The sequence below is a fragment of the Procambarus clarkii genome, unplaced genomic scaffold (genome assembly GCF_040958095.1).
Source record: "Procambarus clarkii isolate CNS0578487 unplaced genomic scaffold, FALCON_Pclarkii_2.0 HiC_scaffold_377, whole genome shotgun sequence".
In the NCBI taxonomy this organism is placed as follows: Eukaryota; Metazoa; Arthropoda; class Malacostraca; order Decapoda; family Cambaridae; genus Procambarus; species Procambarus clarkii.
This window is the reverse complement of record NW_027189410.1, coordinates 31,977-46,529: the sequence shown is the minus strand read 5'-3', so window position 1 is coordinate 46,529 and position 14,553 is coordinate 31,977. Positions and strand designations below refer to the sequence as shown.

The 14,553-nt window shown below is 44.6% G+C and overlaps 2 protein-coding genes across 2 annotated transcripts; both read right to left on the bottom strand.

Moving 5' to 3' along the window:
* Window positions 1-264: 264 nt before the first annotated feature.
* LOC138361421 (golgin subfamily A member 6-like protein 22) lies at window positions 265-2,773 on the bottom strand. Its single transcript, XM_069320752.1, has 3 exons — window positions 2,251-2,773; window positions 463-834; window positions 265-269 (listed from the first exon to the last, which is right to left on the bottom strand). The coding sequence occupies exons 1-3, from the start codon at window positions 2,771-2,773 to the stop codon at window positions 265-267; spliced, it is 900 nt and encodes a 299-aa protein (XP_069176853.1).
* Window positions 2,774-3,104: 331 nt separating this feature from the next.
* LOC138361420 (golgin subfamily A member 6-like protein 22) lies at window positions 3,105-7,221 on the bottom strand. The gene is made up of 4 exons (XM_069320751.1): window positions 6,714-7,221; window positions 5,475-6,044; window positions 3,387-3,758; window positions 3,105-3,109 (listed from the first exon to the last, which is right to left on the bottom strand). Exons 1-4 carry the CDS (start codon window positions 7,219-7,221, stop codon window positions 3,105-3,107), a joined length of 1,455 nt encoding a protein of 484 aa, XP_069176852.1.
* Between the last annotated feature and the right edge of the window lie 7,332 nt (window positions 7,222-14,553).

The following is a 14,553-nucleotide window of genomic DNA, read 5'->3' as shown; positions in this document are numbered from 1 at the left end:
CAGTGGCACGTATCATGTTGTCAGTGGCACATATCATGTTGTCAGTGGCACGTATCATGCTGTCACTGGCACGTATCCTGTTGTTAGTGGCACGTATCATGCGGTCAGTGGCATGTATCTTGATTTCAGTGACACGTATCTTGTTGTCAGTGGCAAGCATCTTGTTGTCAGTGGAACGTATCTTGTTGTCAGTGGCACGTATCTTGTTGTCAGTGGCAGGTATCTTGTTCTCAGTGGCACGTATCTTGTTGTCGGTGGCACGTATCATGCTGTCAGTGGCACGTATCTTGTTATCAGTGGCACGTATCTTGTTATCAGTGGCACGTATGCTGTTGTCAGTTGCACGTATCTTGTTGTCAGTGGCATGTACCTTGTTGTCAGTGGCATGTATCTTGTTGTCAGTGGCATGTATCTTGTTGTCAGTGGCTTGTATCTTGTTGTCAGTGGCACGTATCTTGTTACCAGTGGCACGTATCTTGTTATCAGTGGTACGTATCTTGTTATCAGTTGCACGTATCTTGATGTTAGTGCCACGTATCTTTTTGTAAGTGGCACGTGTCTTGTTATCAGTGGCATGTATCTTGTTGTCACTGGCACGTATCTTGTTATAATCAGCACATATCCTGTTTTCAGTTGCACGTATTTTGTTACCAGTGCCACGTATCTTGTTATCAGTGGCATGTATCTTGTTATCTGTGGCCCGTTTCTTGTTGTCAGTGGCATGTATCCTGTTGTCAGTGGCACATATCTTGCTATCAGTGGCACGTTTGTCAGTGGCACGTATCACGTTGTCAGTTGCACGTATCTTGTTGTCAGTTGGACGTATTTTGTAGTCTGTGGCACGTATCTTGTTGTCAGTGGCACGTATCTTGTTGTCAGCGACACGTATCTTGTTGTCAGTGTCACATTTGTCAGTGGCACATATCGTTTTCTCAGTGGCACGTATCCTGTTGTCAATGGCACGTATCATGTTGTCAGTGGCACGTATCTTGTTATCAGAGGCACGTATCATTTTGTCAATAGCACGTATCATGTTTTCAGTGACACGTATCTTGTTGTCAGTAGCACGTATCATATTGTCAGTGGCATGTATCATGTTGCCTGTGGCACGTGTCATTTTGTCTTTAGCATGTATCCTGTTGTCAGTGGCACGTATCTTGTTATCATTGGCACGTTTGTCAGTTGCATGTATCATGTTGTCAGTGGCACGTATCATGTTGTCAGTGGGACGTATCGTGTTGTCAGTGGCAAGTATCTTGTTGTCAGTGGGACGTATCGTGTTGTCTGTGGCACGTATCTTGTTGTCAGTGGCACATATCTTGTTGTCAGTGGCACGTATCATGTTATCACTGGAACTTTTGTCAGTGGCACATATCATGTTGTCAGTGGGACGTATCTTGTTGTCAGTGGGACGTATCGTGTTGTCGGTGGCATGTATTTTGTTGTCAGTGGCATGTATCTTATTGTCAGTGGCACGTATCATGTTATCAGTGGCACTTTTGTCAGTGGCACGTATCATGTTGTCAGTGGCACGTATCTTGTTGTCAGTGGCACGTATCATGTTGTCAGTGGCATGTATCATGTTGTCGGTGGCACATATCTTGTTTTCAGTGGCACGTATCTAGTTGTCCGTGGCACATATCAGGTTGTCAGAGGCACGTATCTGGTTTTCAGTGGCGCGTATCTTGTTGTCAGTGGCACGTATATTGTTATCAGTGGCATGTATCTTGTTATCAGTGGCCCGTTTCTTGTTGTCAGTGGCATGTATCCTGTTGTCAGTGGCACATATCTTGTTATCAGTGGCCCGTTTATCAGTGGCACGTACCACGTTGTCAGTTGCACGTATCTTGTTGTCAGTTGGACGTATCTTGTTGTCTGTGGCACGCATCTTGTTGTCAGTGGTACGTATCTTGTTTTCGGCGACACGTATCTTGTTGTCAGTGGCACATTTGTCAGTGGCACATATCGTTTTCTCAGTGGCACGTATCTTGTTGTCAATGGCACGTATCATGTTGTCAGTGGCACGTATCTTGTTGTCAGTGGGAAGTATCTTGTTATCAGTGGCACGTATCTTTTTGTCAGTAGCACGTTTCCTGTTTTCAATGGCACGTATCTTGTTGTCAGTGGAACGTATCATATCGTCAGTGGCATGTATCATGTTGTCTGTGGCACTTTTGTCAGTGGCCCATATCATGTTGTCAGTGGGACGTATCTTGTTGTCAGTGGCACGTATCCTGTTGTCAGTGGCACGTATCCTGTTTTCTGTGGCACAGATCTTGCTATCAGTGGCACGTTTTTCAATGGCACGTATCATGTTTTCCGTGGCCCGTTTTTTGTTGTTTGTGGAACGTATCTTGTTGTCAGTGGCACGTATCTTGTGTTCAGATGCACGAATCTTATTGTCAGTGACATGTATCTTGTTGTCAGTGGCACGTATCAGGTTGTCAGTGGCACGTATCATGTTGTCAGTGGCACGTATCAGGTTTTCAGTGGCACGTATCCTGTTGGCAGTGGCACGTATCTTGTTGTCATTGGCACGTATCATTTTGTCAGTGGCATGTATCTTGTCAGTGGCACGTGTCATAGTGTCAGTGGAACGTATTTTGTTGTCTGTGGCATGTATCTTGTTATCAGTGGCACGTATCTTGTTGTCAATGGCACGTATTATTGTGTCAGTGGCACTTGTCTTGTTGTTAGTGGAATGTATCTTGTTGTCAATGGCACGTATCATGGTGTCAGGGGCACGTATCTTGTTGTCAGTGCCATGTATCATGTTGTTAGTGGCACATATCTGGTTGTCAGTGGCATGTACCTGTTGTCAATGGCACGTATCATGGTGTCAGTGGCACGTATCATGTTGTCAGTGGCACATATCATGTTGTCAGTGGCACGTATCATGCTGTCACTGGCACGTATCCTGTTGTTAGTGGCACGTATCATGCGGTCAGTGGCATGTATCTTGATTTCAGTGACACGTATCTTGTTGTCAGTGGCAAGCATCTTGTTGTCAGTGGAACGTATCTTGTTGTCAGTGGCACGTATCTTGTTGTCAGTGGCAGGTATCTTGTTCTCAGTGGCACGTATCTTGTTGTCGGTGGCACGTATCATGCTGTCAGTGGCACGTATCTTGTTATCAGTGGCACGTATCTTGTTATCAGTGGCACGTATCTTGTTATCAGTGGCACGTATCTTGTTGTCAGTGGTATGTATCTTGTTGTTAGTGGCATGTATCTTGTTGTCAGTGGCACGTATGCTGTTGTCAGTTGCACGTATCTTGTTGTCAGTGGCATGTACCTTGTTGTCAGTGGCATGTATCTTGTTGTCAGTGGCATGTATCTTGTTGTCAGTGGCTTGTATCTTGTTGTCAGTGGCACGTATCTTGTTACCAGTGGCACGTATCTTGTTATCAGTGGCACGAATCTTGTTATCAGTTGCACGTATCTTGATGTTAGTGCCACGTATCTTTTTGTAAGTGGCACTTGTCTTGTTATCAGTGGCATGTATCTTGTTGTCACTGGCACGTATCTTGTTGTCACTGGCACGTATCTTGTTATAATCAGCACATATCCTGTTTTCAGTTGCACGTATCTTGTTATCAGTGGCATGTATCTTGTTATCTGTGGCCCGTTTCTTGTTGTCAGTGGCATGTATCCTGTTGTCATTGGCACATATCTTGCTATCAGTGGCACGTTTGTCAGTGGCACGTATCACGTTGTCAGTTGCACGTATCTTGTTGTCAGTTGGACGTATTTTGTAGTCTGTGGCACGTATCTTGTTGTCAGTGGCACGTATCTTGTTGTCAGCGACACGTATCTTGTTGTCAGTGTCACATTTGTCAGTGGCACATATCGTTTTCTCAGTGGCACGTATCCTGTTGTCAATGGCACGTATCATGTTGTCAGTGGCACGTATCTTGTTATCAGAGGCACGTATCATTTTGTCAATAGCACGTATCATGTTTTCAGTGACACGTATCTTGTTGTCAGTAGCACGTATCATATTGTCAGTGGCATGTATCATGTTGCCTGTGGCACGTGTCATTTTGTCTTTAGCATGTATCCTGTTGTCAGTGGCACGTATCTTGTTATCATTGGCACGTTTGTCAGTTGCATGTATCATGTTGTCAGTGGCACGTATCATGTTGTCAGTGGGACGTATCGTGTTGTCAGTGGCAAGTATCTTGTTGTCAGTGGGACGTATCGTGTTGTCTGTGGCACGTATCTTGTTGTCAGTGGCACATATCTTGTTGTCAGTGGCACGTATCATGTTATCACTGGAACTTTTGTCAGTGGCACATATCATGTTGTCAGTGGGACGTATCTTGTTGTCAGTGGGACGTATCGTGTTGTCGGTGGCACGTATTTTGTTGTCAGTGGCATGTATCTTATTGTCAGTGGCACGTATCATGTTATCAGTGGCACTTTTGTCAGTGGCACGTATCATGTTGTCAGTGGCACGTATCTTGTTGTCAGTGGCACGTATCATGTTGTCAGTGGCATGTATCATGTTGTCGGTGGCACATATCTTGTTTTCAGTGGCACGTATCTAGTTGTCCGTGGCACATATCAGGTTGTCAGAGGCACGTATCTGGTTTTCAGTGGCGCGTATCTTGTTGTCAGTGGCACGTATATTGTTATCAGTGGCATGTATCTTGTTATCAGTGGCCTGTTTCTTGTTGTCAGTGGCATGTATCCTGTTGTCAGTGGCACATATCTTGTTATCAGTGGCCCGTTTGTCAGTGGCACGTACCACGTTGTCAGTTGCACGTATCTTGTTGTCAGTTGGACGTATCTTGTTGTCTGTGGCACGTATCTTGTTGTCAGTGGTACGTATCTTGTTTTCGGCGACACGTATCTTGTTGTCAGTGGCACATTTGTCAGTGGCACATATCGTTTTCTCAGTGGCACGTATCTTGTTGTCAATGGCACGTATCATGTTGTCAGTGGCACGTATCTTGTTGTCAGTGGGAAGTATCTTGTTATCAGTGGCACGTATCTTTTTGTCAGTAGCACGTTTCCTGTTTTCAATGGCACGTATCTTGTTGTCAGTGGAACGTATCATATCGTCAGTGGCATGTATCATGTTGTCTGTGGCACTTTTGTCAGTGGCACATATCATGTTGTCAGTGGGACGTATCTTGTTGTCAGTGGGACGTATCGTGTTGTCGGTGGGACGTATTTTGTTGTCAGTGGCACATATCTTATTGCCAGTGGCACGTATCATGTTATCAGTGGCACTTTTTACTGTGGCACGTATCATGTTGTCAGTGGCACATATCTTGTTTTCAGTGGCACGTATCTAGTTGTCAGTGGCACTTATCAGGTTGTCAGAGGCATGTATCTTCTTGTCAGTGGCACGTATTATGGTGTCAGTGGCACATATTATGTTGTCAGTGGCACGTATCATGTTGTCAGTGGCACGTATCATGGTGTCAGTGGCATGTATCCTGTTTTCTGTGGCACATATCTTGCTACCAGTGGCACGTATCCTGTTGTCATTGGCACGTATCCTGTTTTCTGTGGCACGTATCTTGCTATCAGTGGCACGTTTCTCAATAACATGTATCATGTTTTCAGTGGCACGTATTTTGTTGTTATTGGGACGTATCTTGTTGTCGGTGGCACGTATCTTGTTGTCAGTGGCACGAATCTTGTTGTCAGTGACACGTATCTTGTTGTCAGTGGCACGTTTTTCAGTGGCACGTTTTTCAGTGGCACGTATCATGTTGTCAGTGGCACGTATCTTGTAGTCAGTGGCATGTATCATGTTGTCAGTGGCACTTATCTTGTTGTCAGTGGGATGTATCATGTTTTTAGTGGCATGTATCATGTTGTCAGTGGCATGTATCATGTTGTCAGTGGCACGTATCTTGTTGTCAGTGTCATGTATCATGTTGTCAGTGACATGTATGATGTTGTCACTGGCATGTATCATTTTGTCTGTAGCACGTATCATGTTGTCATTTGCACGTATCTTGTGGTCAGTGGCACATATCATGTTGTCAGTGGCATGTATCATGTTGTCACTGGCATGTATCATTTTGTCTGTGGCACGTATCATGTTGTCAGTGGCACGTATCTTGTTGTCAGTGGGATGTATCTTGTTTTCAGTGGCATGTATCTTGTTGTCAGTGGCATGTATCATGTTGTCAGTGGCACGTATCTTGTAGTCAGTGGCACGTATAATGTTGTCAGTGGCATGTATGATGTTGTCACTGGCATGTATCATTTTGTCTGTGGCATGTATCATGTTGTCAGTGGCACGTATCTTGTTGTCAGTGGCACGTATCTTGTTGTCAGTGACACGTATCTTGTTGTCAGTGGCACATTTGTCAGTGGCACATATCGTTTTATTAGTGGAACGTATCTTGTTGTCAATGGCACTTATCATGTTGTCAGTGGCACGTATCTTGTTGTCAGTGGGAAGTATCTTGTTATCAGTAGCACGTATCTTGTTTTCAGTAGCACGTATCATGTTTTCAGTGGCACGTATCTTGTTGTCAGTGGCACGTATCATATTGTCAGTGGCATGTATCATGTTGTCTGTGGCAAGTATCATTTTGTCTTTGGCATGTATCCTGTTGTAAGTGGCACGTATCTTGTTATCATTGGCACGTTTGTCAGTGGGATGTATCTTGTTGTCAGTGGGACGTATCTTGTTGTCAGTTGCACATATCTTGTTGTCAGTGGCACGAATCATGTTATCAGTGGCACTTTTATCAGTGGCACGTATCATGTTGTCAGTGGCACGTATCTTGTTGTCAGTGGGACGTATCATGTTGTCGATGGCACGAATCTTGTTTTCAGTGGCACGTATCTTGTTGTCAGTGGCACGTATCATGTTATCAGTGGCACTTTTGTCAGTGGCACGTATCATGTTATCAGTGGTACGTATCCTGTTTTCTGTGGCACATATCTTGCTATCAGTGGCACGTTTATCAATGGTACGTATCATGTTTTCAGTGGCACGTTTTTTGTTGTTTGTGGGACGTATCTTGTTGTCGGTAGCACGTATCTTGTTGTCAGATGCACGAATCGTGTTGTCAGTGACACGTATCTTGTTGTCAGTGGCACGTTTGTCAGTGACACGTATCATGTTGTCAGTGGCACGTATCTTGTTGTCAGTGGCACGTATCATGTTGTCATCGGCACATATCTTCTTGTCAGTGGGATGTATCTTGTTTTCAGTGGCATGTATCTTGTTTTCAATGGCATGTATCATGTTGTCACTGGCATGTATCATTTTGTCTGTGGCACGTATCATGTTATCATGGCACGTATCATGTTATCAGTGGCATGTATCTTGTTATTAGTGGCACGTATCCTGTTGACAGTAGCACGTATTCTGTTTTCAGTGGCACATATCTTGTTATCAGTGGCATGTTTTCAATGGCACGTATCATCTTCTCAGTGGCACGTATCAGGTTGTCAGTGGCATGTATCTTGTTGTCAGTGGCACGTATCATGTTGTCAGTGGCACGTATCAGGTTGTAAAGGCAAGTAACAGGTTGTCAGTAGCATGTATCAGGTTGTCAGTGGCATGTATCATGTTGTCATTGGCACGTATCAGGTTTTGAGTGGCACGTATCCTGTTGTCAGTTGCACGTATCTTGTTGTCATTGGCACGTAGCATTTTGACAGTGGCATGTTTCTTGTTGTCAGTGGCACGTGTCATAGTGTCAGTGGAACGTATCTTGTTGTCTGTGGCATGTATCTTGTTATCAGTGGCACGTATCATGGTGTCAGTGGCACGTGTCTTGTTGTCAGTGGAATGTATCTTGTTGTCAATAACACATATCATGGTGTCATTGGCACGTATCTTGTTGTCAGTGGTATGTATCTTGTTGTCAGTGGCATGTATCTTGTTGTCTGTGGCACGTATCATGTTGTCAGTGGCATGTATCTAATTGTCAGTGCCACGTATCATGTTGTCGGTGGCACATATCTGGTTGTCAGTGGCATGTACATGTTGTCAATGGCACGTATCATGGTGTCAGTGGCACGTATCATGTTGTCAGTGGCACGTATCATGTTGTCAGTGGCACGTATCTTGTTGTCGGTGGCACGTATCATGCTGTCAGTGGCACGTATCAGGTTGTCAGTAGCACCTATCAGGTTGTCAGTGGCACGTTTGTCAGTGGCACGTATCATGTTGTCAGTTGAACGTATCTTGTTGTCAGTTGGACGTATCTTGTTGTCTGTGGCACGTATCTTGTTGTCAGTGACACGTATCTTGTTGTCAGTGGCACATTTGTCAGTGGCACATATCGTTTTCTCAGTGGCACGTATCTTGTTGTCAATGGCACGTATCATGTTGTCAGTGGCACGTATCTTGTTGTCAGTGGCACGTATCATATTGTCAGTGGCATGTATCATGTTGTCTGTGGCACGTGTCATTTGGTCTTTGGCATGTATCCTGTTGTCAGTGGCACGTATCTTGTTATCATTGGCACGTTTGCCAGTGGCATGTATCATGTTGTCAGTGGCATGTATCATGTTGTTAGTGGGACGTATCATGTTGTCAGTGGCACGTATCTTGTTGTCAGTGGCATATATCTTTTTGTCAGTGGCACGTATCATGTTGTCAAGGGGACGTATCTTGTTGTCAGTGGGACGTATCGTGTTGTCGGTGGCACGTATCTTGTTGTCAGTGGCACGTATCTTATTGTCAGTGGCACGTGTCATGTTATCAGTGGCACTTTTGTCAGTGGCACGTATCATGTTGTCAGTGGCACATATCTTGTTGTCAGTGGCACGTATCATGTTGTCAGTGGCATGTATCATGTTGTCGGTGGCACATATCTTGTTTTCAGTGGCACGTATGTAGTTGTCAGTGGCACATATCAGGTTGTCAGAGGCATGTATCTTGTTGTCAGTGGCACATATCTTGTTGTCAGTGGCACGAGTCATGTTATCAGTGGCACTTTTGTCAGTGGCACGTATCATATTGTCAGTGGCACGTATCTTGTTGTCAGTGGGACGTATCGTGTTGTCGGTGGCACGTATCTTGTTTTCAGTGGCACGTTTCTTGCTGTCAGTGGCACGTATCATGTTATCAGTGGCACTTTTGTCAGTGGCACGTATCATGTTATCCGTGGTACGTATCCTGTTGTCAGTGGCACGTATCCTGTTTTCTGTGGCACATATCTTGCTATCAGTGGCACGTTTTTCAATGGCACGTATTATGTTTTCAGTGGCACGTTTTTTGTTGTTTGTGGGACGTATCTTGTTGTCGGTGGCACGTATCTTGTTGTCAGTGGTATGTATCTTGTTGTTAGTGGCATGTATTTTGTTGTCTGTGGCACGTATCATGTTGTCAGTGGCATGTATCTTGTTGTCAGTGCCACGTATCATGTTGTCAGTGGCACATATCTGGTTGTCAGTGGCATGTACCTGTTGTCACTGGCACGTATCATGGTGTCAGTGGCACGTATCATGTTGTCAGTGGCACGTATCATGTTGTCAGTGGCACGTATCATGCTGTCAGTGGCACGTATCCTGTTGTTGGTGGCACGTATCATGCAGTCAGTGGCACGTGTCTTGTTGTCAGTGACACGTATCTTGTTGTCAGTGGCACGTATCTTTTTGTCAGGGGCACCTATCTTGTTGTCAGTGGCACGTATCTTGTTGTCATTGGCAGGTATCTTGTTCTCAGTGGCACGTATCTTGTTGTCGGTGGCCCGTATCATGCTGTCAGTAGCACGTATCTTGTTATCAGTGGCACGTATCTTGTTATCAGTGGCACGTATCTTGTTATCAGTGGCACGTATCTTGTTGTCAGTGGCACCTATCAGGTTGTCAGTAGCACCTATCAGGTTGTCAGTGGCACGTATCTTCTTGTCAGTGGCACGTATGTTGTTGTCAGTGGCACGTATGTTGTTGTCAGTGGCACGTATCTTGATGTCAATGGCACGTATCTTGTTGTCAGTGATATGTATCTTGTTGTTAGTGGCATGTATCATGTTGTCAGTGGCACATATCCTCTTGTCAGTTGCACGTATCTTGTTGTCAGTGGCATGTACCTTGTTGTCAGTGGAATGTATCTTGTTGTCAGTGACATGTATCTTGTTGTCAGTGGCACGTATCTTGTTACCAATGGCACGTATCTTGTTATCAGTGGCATGTATCTTGTTGTCACTGGCACGTATCTTGTTATAATCAGAACATATCCTGTTTTTAGTTGCACGTATTTTGATATCAGTGCCACGTATCTTTTTATCAGTGGCATGTATCTTGTTATCAGTGGCCCGTTTCTTGTTGTCAGTGGCATGTATCTTGTTGTCAGTGGCACATATCTTGTTATAAGTGGCACGTTTGTCAGTGGCACGTATCATGTTGTCAGTTGCACGTATCTTGTTGTCAGTTGGACTTATCTTGATTTCTGTGGCACGTATCTTATTGTCAGTGGCACGTATCTTGTTGTCAGTGACACGTATCTTGTTGTCAGTGGCACATTTGTCAGTGGCACATATCGTTTTCTCAGTGGCACGTATCTTGTTGTCAGTGGGAAGTATCTTGTTATCAGTGGCACGTATCTTCTTGTCAGTAGCACGTATCATGTTTTCAGTGGCACGTATCTTGTTGTCAATGGCACGTATCATATTGTCAGTGGCATGTATCATGTTGTCTGTGGCACGTGTCATTTTGTCTTTGGCATGTATCCTGTTGTCAGTGGCACATATCTTGTTATCATTGGCACGTTTGCCAGTGGCATGTATCATGTTGTCAGTGGCACGTATCATGTTGTCAGTGGGACGTATCGTGTTGTCAGTGGCACGTATCTTGTTGTCAGTGGCACATATCTTATTGTCAGTGGCACGTATCATGTTATTCGTGGCACTTTTGTCAGTGTCACATATCATGTTGTCAGTGGGACGTATCTTGTTGTCAGTGGAACTTATCGTGTTGTCGGTGGCACGTATCTTGTTGTCAGTGGCACGTATCTTATTGTCAGTGGCACATATCATGTTATCAGTGGCACTTTTGTCAGTGGCACGTATCATGTTGTCAGTGGCACGTATCTTGTTGTCAGTGGCACGTATCATGTTGTCTGTGGCATGTATCATGTTGTCGGTGGAACATATCTTGTTTTCAGTGGCATGTATCATGTTGTCAGTGGCACATATCAGGTTGTCAGAGGCACGTATCATGTTGTCAGTGGCACGTATCATGGTGTCGGTGGCATGTATCCTGTTTTCTGTGGCACATATCTTGCTACCAGTGGCACGTATCCTGTTGTCATTGGCACGTTTCTCAATAATATGTATCATGTTTTCAGTGGCCATGTGTTTTGTTGGTATTGGGACATATCTTGTTGTCGGTGGCACGTATCTTGTTGTCAGTGGCACGAATCTTGTTGTCAGTGACACGTATATTGTTGTCAGTGGCAAGTTTGTCAGTGGCATGTATCATGTTGTCAGTGGCACGCATCTTGTTGTCAGTGGCACGTATCATGTTGTCAGTGGCATGTATCATGTTGTCGGTGGCACATATCTTGTTTTCAGTGGCACGTATCTAGTTGTCAGTGGCACATATCAGGCTGTCAGAGGCATGTACCTTGTTGTCAGTGGCACATATTATGGTGTCAGTGGCACATATTATGTTGTCAGTGGCACGTATCATGTTGTCAGTGGCAAGTATCATGGTGTCAGTGGCATGTATCCTGTTTTCTGTGGCACATATCTTGCTACCAGTGGCACGTATCCTGTTGTCAGTGGCTTGTATCCCGTTTTCTGTGGCACATATCTTGCTATCAGTGGCACGTTTCTCAATAACATGTATCATGTTTTCAGTGGCACGTGTTTTGTTGTTATTGGGACGTATCTTGTTGTCGGTGGCACGTATCTTGTTGTCAGTGGCACGAATCTTGTTGTCAGTGACACGTATCTTGTTGTCAGTGGCACCTATCATGTTGTCAGTGGCACGTACCTTGTAGTCAGTAGCACGTATCATGTTGTCAGTGGCACGTATCTTGTTGTCAGAAGGATGTATCATGTTTTCAGTGGCATGTATCATGTTGTCAGTGGCATATATCATGTTGTCAGTGGCACGTATCTTGTTGTCAGTGGCATGTATCATATTGTCAGTGGCATGTATGATGTTGTCACTGGCATGTATCATTTTGTCTGTGGCACGTATCATGTTGTCATTTGCACGTATATTGTGGTCAGTGGCACATATCATGTTATCAGTGGCATGTATCATGTTGTCACTGGCATGTATCATTTTGTCTGTGGCACGTATCTTGTTGTCAGTGGGATGTATCTTGTTTTCAGTGGAATGTATCTTGTTGTCAGTGGTATGTATCATGTTGTCAGTGGCACGAATCTTGTTGTCAGTGGCACGTATCATGTTGTCAGTGGCATGTATGATGTTGTCACTTTCATGTATCATTTTGTCTGTGGCACGTATCATGTTGTCAGTTGCATGTATCTTGTTGTCAGTTGGACGTATCTTGTTGTCTGTGGCACGTATCTTGTTGTCAGTGGCACGTATCTTGTTGTCAGTGACACGTATCTTGTTGTCAGTGGCACGTATCTTGTTGTCAGTGACACGTATCTTGTTGCCAGTGGCACATTTGTCAGTGGCACTTATCGTTTTGTCAGTGGCACGTATCTTGTTGTCAATGGCACGTATCATGTTGTCAGTGGCACGTATCTTTTTGTCAGTGGGAAGCATCTTGTTATCAGGAGCACGTATCTTGTTGTCAGTAGCATGCATCATGTTGTCAGTGGCACGTATCATATTGTCAGTGGTACGTATCATGTTGTCTGTTGCATGTATCATTTTGTCTTTGGCATGTATCCTGTTGTAAGTGGCACTTATCTTGTTATCATTGGCACGTTTGTCAGTGGCATGTATCTTGTTGTCAGTGGGACAAATCGTGTAGTCAGTGGCACGTATCTCGTTTTCAGTGGCACGTATCATTGTTGTCAGAGGCATGTATCATGTTATCAGTGGCACTTTTGTCAGTGGTACGTATCCTGTTGTCAGTGGCACGTATCCTGTTTTCTGTGGCATATATCTTGCTATCAGTGGCACGTTTTTCAATGGCACGTATCATGTTTTCAGTGGCACGTTTTTTGTTGTTTGTGGGACGTATCTTGTTGTCGGTGGCACGTATCTTGTTGTCAGATGCACGAATCTTGTTGTCAGTGACACGTATCTTGTTGTCAGTGGCACGTTTGTCAGTGGCACGTATCATGTGGTCAGTGGCACGTATCTTGTTGTCAGTGGCACGGATCATGTTGTCAGTGGCACGTATCTTCTTGTCAGTGGGATGTATTTTGTTTTCAGTGGCATGTATCTTGTTGTCAGTGTCATGTATCATGTTGTCACTGGCATGTATCATTTTGTCTGTGGCACGTATCATGTTATCAGTGGCACGTATCATGTTATCAGTGGCATGTATCTGGTTATCAGTGGCACGTATCCTGTTGTCAGTGGCACGTATCCTGTTTTCAGTGGCACATATCTTGTTATCAGTGGCATGTTTTCAATGGCACGTATCATCTTGTCAGTGGCACGTAACAGGTTGTCAGTAGCATGTATCAAGTTGTCAGTGGGACGTATCATGTTGTCAGTGGCACCTATCAGGTTTTCAGTGGAACGTATCCTGTTGTCAGTGGCACGTATCCTGTTGTCATTGGCACGTATCATTTTGTCAGTGGCATGTATCTTGTTCTAAGTGGCACGAGTCATGGTGTCAGTGGAACGTATCTTGTTGTCTGTGGCATGTATCTTGTTATCAGTGGCACGTATCTTGTTGTCAGTGGCACGTATCATGGTGTCAGTGGCCCGTGTCTTGTTGTCAGTGGAATGTATCTTGTTGTCAATGGCACGTATCATGGTGTCAGTGGCACATATCTTGTTGTCAGTGGTATGTATCTTGTTGTTAGTGGCATGTATCTTGTTGTCTGTGGCACGTATGATGCTGTCAATGGCATGTATCTTGTTGTCAGTGCCACGTATCATTTTGTCAGTGGCACATATCTGGTTGTCAGTGGCATGTACCTGTTGTCAATGGCACGTTTCATGGTGTCAGTGTCACGTATCATGTTGTCAGTGGCACGTATCATGTTGTCAGTGGCACGTATCATGCTGTCAGTGGCACGTATCTTGTTGTCAGTGACACGTATCTTGTTGTCAGTGGCACGTATCTTGTTGTCAGTGGCACGTATCTTTTTGTCAGTGGCATGTATCTTCTTGTCAGTGGCAGGTATCTTGTTCTCAGTGGCACGTATCTTGTTGTCGGTGGCACGTATCATGCTAACAGTGGCACGTATCTTGTTATCAGTGGCACGTATCTTGTTATCAGTGGCACGTATCTTGTTATCAGTGGCACGTATCTTGTTGTCAGTGGCACCTATCAGGTTGTCAGTAGCACCTATCAGGTTGTCAGTGGCACGTATCTTCTTGTCAGTGGCACGTATGTTGTTGTCAGTGGCACGTATGTTGTTGTCAGTGGCACGTATCTTGATGTCAATGGCACGTATCTTGTTGTCAGTGGTATGTATCTTGTTGTTAGTGGCATGTATCATGTTGTCAGTGGCAC

What these genes read in the sequence shown, in the direction of transcription:
- LOC138361421 (XM_069320752.1), bottom strand. Translation starts at nt 2,773, where the DNA reads ATGATACATGGCACTGACAACAAGATACGTGCCCCTGACACCATGATA. An exon ending in TGCCACAGAAAACAGGATAC is followed by an intron (nt 835 to 2,250) that starts GTGCCACTGACA and finishes TACGTGCCACAG; the next exon opens with ACTACAAAATACGTCCAACT.
- LOC138361420 (XM_069320751.1), bottom strand. Translation starts at nt 7,221, where the DNA reads ATGATACATGCCATTGAAAACAAGATACATGCCACTGAAAACAAGATA. An exon ending in GATACGTGCCACTGATAAAA is followed by an intron (nt 6,045 to 6,713) that starts GTGCCACTGATA and finishes TACGTGCCACAG; the next exon opens with ACAAAATGATACATGCCAGT. An exon ending in CAACAGGATACGTGCCACTG is followed by an intron (nt 3,759 to 5,474) that starts GTAGCAAGATAT and finishes TACGTGCCACAG; the next exon opens with ACTACAAAATACGTCCAACT.